At 35.0% G+C, this 3,952-nt stretch overlaps 2 protein-coding genes across 2 annotated transcripts in view; both read right to left on the minus strand.

Moving 5' to 3' along the window:
* si:dkey-29d8.3 (uncharacterized protein LOC556220 homolog) overlaps positions 1-248 on the minus strand; it is a 10,424-nt gene extending 10,176 nt beyond the window's left edge. The window contains exon 1 of the mRNA XM_024269000.2: positions 61-248. Coding sequence (XP_024124768.1) covers positions 61-160 — 100 coding nt within the window. The 5' untranslated portion in view covers positions 161-248. The remainder of the gene's footprint in view (positions 1-60) is intronic.
* Positions 249-2,296: 2,048 nt separating this feature from the next.
* depdc5 (DEP domain containing 5, GATOR1 subcomplex subunit) overlaps positions 2,297-3,952 on the minus strand; it is a gene marked incomplete in the record, with an annotated part of 37,166 nt that continues 35,510 nt past the window's right edge. The window contains 2 exon segments of the mRNA XM_024268927.2: positions 2,297-2,947; positions 3,019-3,101. Coding sequence (XP_024124695.1) covers positions 2,649-2,947; positions 3,019-3,101 — 382 coding nt within the window.

Here is a 3,952-nt window from a genome sequence, read left to right on the forward strand (position 1 = left end):
CCAAAAAAAAAAAAAAAAAAAAACAGAATAACAACAGGTGAGACAGGGGCGTGGCCTCACCTTTGCCCGCTCCAGCCAGCGCGTTCACGACCAAAACCCCCACGTACAGCAGCGCGCACAGCAGGATGACGGCGATCCGGGTCCAGCTGTTCTGCTTCATGGCTGCTGCTGACTCCGAGCTCAGGCTGCCTTCAGTCCGACTGTGACACTCTGACACGAACCGCCCCCGCGCCGTTTATGAAGCGCTCACGGATCCGGTTTACATCATTGTCATTGACATTACGGTAAAATCAGGATCACTTTTCAAAATAAAAGCGTAGCTTAAAAAAATTGAAATGATTTTTCAAAATAAAATTAAAAGAATACAAACTCACAATATTGCTATTGATATATGTCTAACATAAAAAAGGAAAATTTAAACATCAACATTTTTGGGGGATATTTAGCATGTTTTAGAAGACAAAAAATGTCTCATTTTTTAAATACATATTTTCACCTTTTAAATTAATTCTTTTATGAATGTTACATTTACTAACTATTTAGTTAAAAAGGTAATTTAATTTTAAAGTAAATAGGCTATTTATTTTGAAATGATTCATTTAGCTTACAAACTAAATATTTTTTCTTGATGAAATTAAAAACTTAGTTTGCACAATAAATATTTAGATCTGAACTAAATATTTATTTTCTAAACTAAATGTTTAAGTTTTGTAACTTAATAATTAGTTTGGAGCTATCTTACTAAATTTATAGTTTTTAACTAAATTGATCTGGTTTACATCAGACATTACGGTAAAATCAGGAACACTTTTCAAAATAAAAGCGTAGCCCAAAAAAATCAATACGATTTTTAAAATAAAATGAAAAGAATAAAAACTCGTGATATTGCTATTGATATATGTCTAACATTTAAAAAAATAAAGGAAAATTTTAACATTAACATTTTTTGGATATTTAGCATGTTTTAGAAGAAAAAAAACAGGTCTCATTTTTTAAATACATATTTTCACCTTTTAAATTAAGGATTTTATGAATGTTGCATTTACTAACTAAATATTTAGTTAAAAGGGTAATATTTAATTTTAAACTAAATCGGCTATTTACTTTTATTTATTTAGCTTACAAACTAAATATTTAAGTAATGAATTCAAACACTTACTTTGCACATTAAATATTTATATCTGAACTAAATATACATTTTCTAAACTAAATATTTAAGTTTTGTAACCAAATAATTATTTTGGAACAAAAAATTTAGTTTTTTTAGTTATTTAATTTTAAGCTAAATTGATCTAGTGTACACCAGACATTACGGTAAAACCAGGAACACTTTTCAAAATAAAAGCGTAGCCAATAAAACAGGAAAAATCTGTTTTTTCTTAAAATAAAACTAAAAGAATACAAACTCAAAATATTGCTTTTGATATCTGAAACCACTTCAATAAATGAATTCATTTTTTAATGGTGTAAATTATGGTGTGTTGTTTGCAAATCTTGGAAACATTTTTTTAACCACAATATTTTTGGATATTTAGCATATTTTAGGAGAAAAAAACAGGTCTAGTTTTTCAAATGCATATTTTCACCTTTTAAATTATTGTATTTATAAATGTTACAGTTAACTAAATATTTAGTTAATGAGCTAAATATTTAATTTTAGGTTAAATAGGCAATTTATTTTGAAATTATATATTTAGCTTACAAAATAAATCTTTCATTTTATGAAATTAAACATTTTGTTTGCACATTAAACATTTAGATCTGTTCTAAATATTTATCTTCCAAACTAAATATTTCAGTTTTGTAACTAAATAATTAGTTTGGGGCAAAATATTTAGCTATTTGACTTTAGGGTTTTATATTTTAGAATCTGTTTATTTCTGATTCTATTCAATTTTATTTCTTGTAATCTCTTTCTTTTTTTCTTTCTCAAAAGGTCTTGCCTTTTGCCAGGCCACAGTTAAAAACAAGAATGCTGTTTTTAATCTGTCCAGCCTGGATAAATAAAGAATAATTTAAAATAAAATAAAAATTCTAGCAGACGATCCTGGAGTTCATGTTGTTCGACGTTAGCAGATCCTCAGAAGAAAGACAAGCGTCATGTTGGTCCTTATAGGATGTTTCCACTCTTCTAGGACGTAACCTCATTTGTAAGAACAGCAGAGTAAAACGAGCACATTCGTACTCAGAGTGTTCTTCTCCAGGAGGTTAGGATATGAACAGCCGGGCGGTGGATCCACTTACCGTTTTGAGAGTTGTTGGAAAACACAAACAAGACTAATTAAAAGGGAAGAGGTTGTTCCACTGCTTGGATGATGTTTCCATCAAACCTTCGTTTCTCTCGCTTTAATCATAGCTGATTGTCTTTCAGAGAAGAAAAGCGACAAGAAAACGCTGCAAAACCCGATAATACTGACATCTGTAAACACAGGGAAACATTAAGATTGCATCAGGTGACTGTCTGCTGGTAAACTGAGCAGTGGGTTCCTCTAAATTAGATTAGGGAGGTTAAACAATGTCACTCACAGAAAAGAAGTATTTGTGTGTTTCTGTGAGATTCCAAAGAAAACCAGACCCACTTCTTTCACCCACTACTCTCAAAAAGTACAGAACTTGAGCTGCTCCACGTGGAGTTCACATCAACCCCACTAGGGGGCGCTGGCATTCATTTTCTCCTGACAGCTGTCCCAGAAGCTCTGCAGCCTCTTGTCCTTGTTTGCACAGAAGTCGGTGAAGTCTCTGAGCAGGCGGTCAGCCAGCCTCTCGTCTCCCAGCAGTCCAGTCCTCCAGGCTTTGGTCAGCATGGTGTTGTACGCCCAGTAAAAGCCCACCCTGTCCTCCCCCCCGAAAGGGCCCTGGCTGTTGGAGGTGGTGGAGTTCCTGCGCCTGCGCTGCTGCCCGCTGGAGTACTTCCTCTTGGAGTAGGGCAGCTGCAGGAACACGGTGCCTGATTGGACAGAAAAGTTACGCCGTTATCCTTCCTGCAAACTGCAGCCGGCTGGGATTTACTGTGCAAACCTGTGACGTGGATGTACTGAGGCTTGTTCTCTGAGGGGAAGTTAAAGCCAGACGCAGAAAACTTGTCTTGAACAAAACCAAACCTTGAAGAGAGGAAATAAAAGAATGAAGGAAAAACTGTTTCTCCTCACCTGAATGTGGATTTATTCAGTGAATCCTGCAGACTGAACAGGAAACTGCTTTGAACACATAACTGAACCCTCAAGTTCCCAAAACTCATGAACCTTCAGGTGCTGTACACCTGCTTTTCATTGGGAATTCAGCATCAATTCCCTACTATCCCTGATTTTAAGTTCCTCACCAGCTTTCATGTTCAATGAGTAAAATCAGTAAAATCTAAACGTTTTCTCTTGTAAAGAATTCAAACAACTGGATAAAGAAAATAAAAACCTGAGCAGGGCGGTACGGACGGTCTGGCAAGGAGTAGTACAGTACAAACCAGTTCATTTTTTTTGACAAAAAGGAGGAGTCCCGTAATTGAAAAAAATATTCCACGAAGTGAAACCACAAATAAAGAAATGCAAATAAGTGAGGGAACACTAACAGAAATGACTGTTGTTTGAAAGAAGATGGGAAAGGAATCGCTAGCTTAGCGCTATATTGGTGCTTTCTAATGTTATCACATTCAGCCAATCAGCAGGTGGCAACAGCGGCTCTGCACCAATTGTCCCGTTCTATAATCATCATAACAGATGAGAGCTCTCAAGAGGTACGGGTCGGAACTGTTTAACACAGGGGTGTCAAACTCAGTCACACAAGGGGCCAAAATCCAAAACACACCTTAGGTTGATAAACATTTATTGAATACTCTAAAACTACATTCTTAAAACTTTAAAAATGTAACTTTTATACATAATTATGAACTAGATATACACCATTACCTGAGATAATGCTAGTGTAAATGCTGTAAGCTGAATTTGGCTGCTGAAGATGC

The sequence above is a fragment of the Oryzias melastigma genome, linkage group LG17, assembly GCF_002922805.2.
Source record: "Oryzias melastigma strain HK-1 linkage group LG17, ASM292280v2, whole genome shotgun sequence".
NCBI classification, from domain to species: domain Eukaryota; kingdom Metazoa; phylum Chordata; class Actinopteri; order Beloniformes; family Adrianichthyidae; genus Oryzias; species Oryzias melastigma.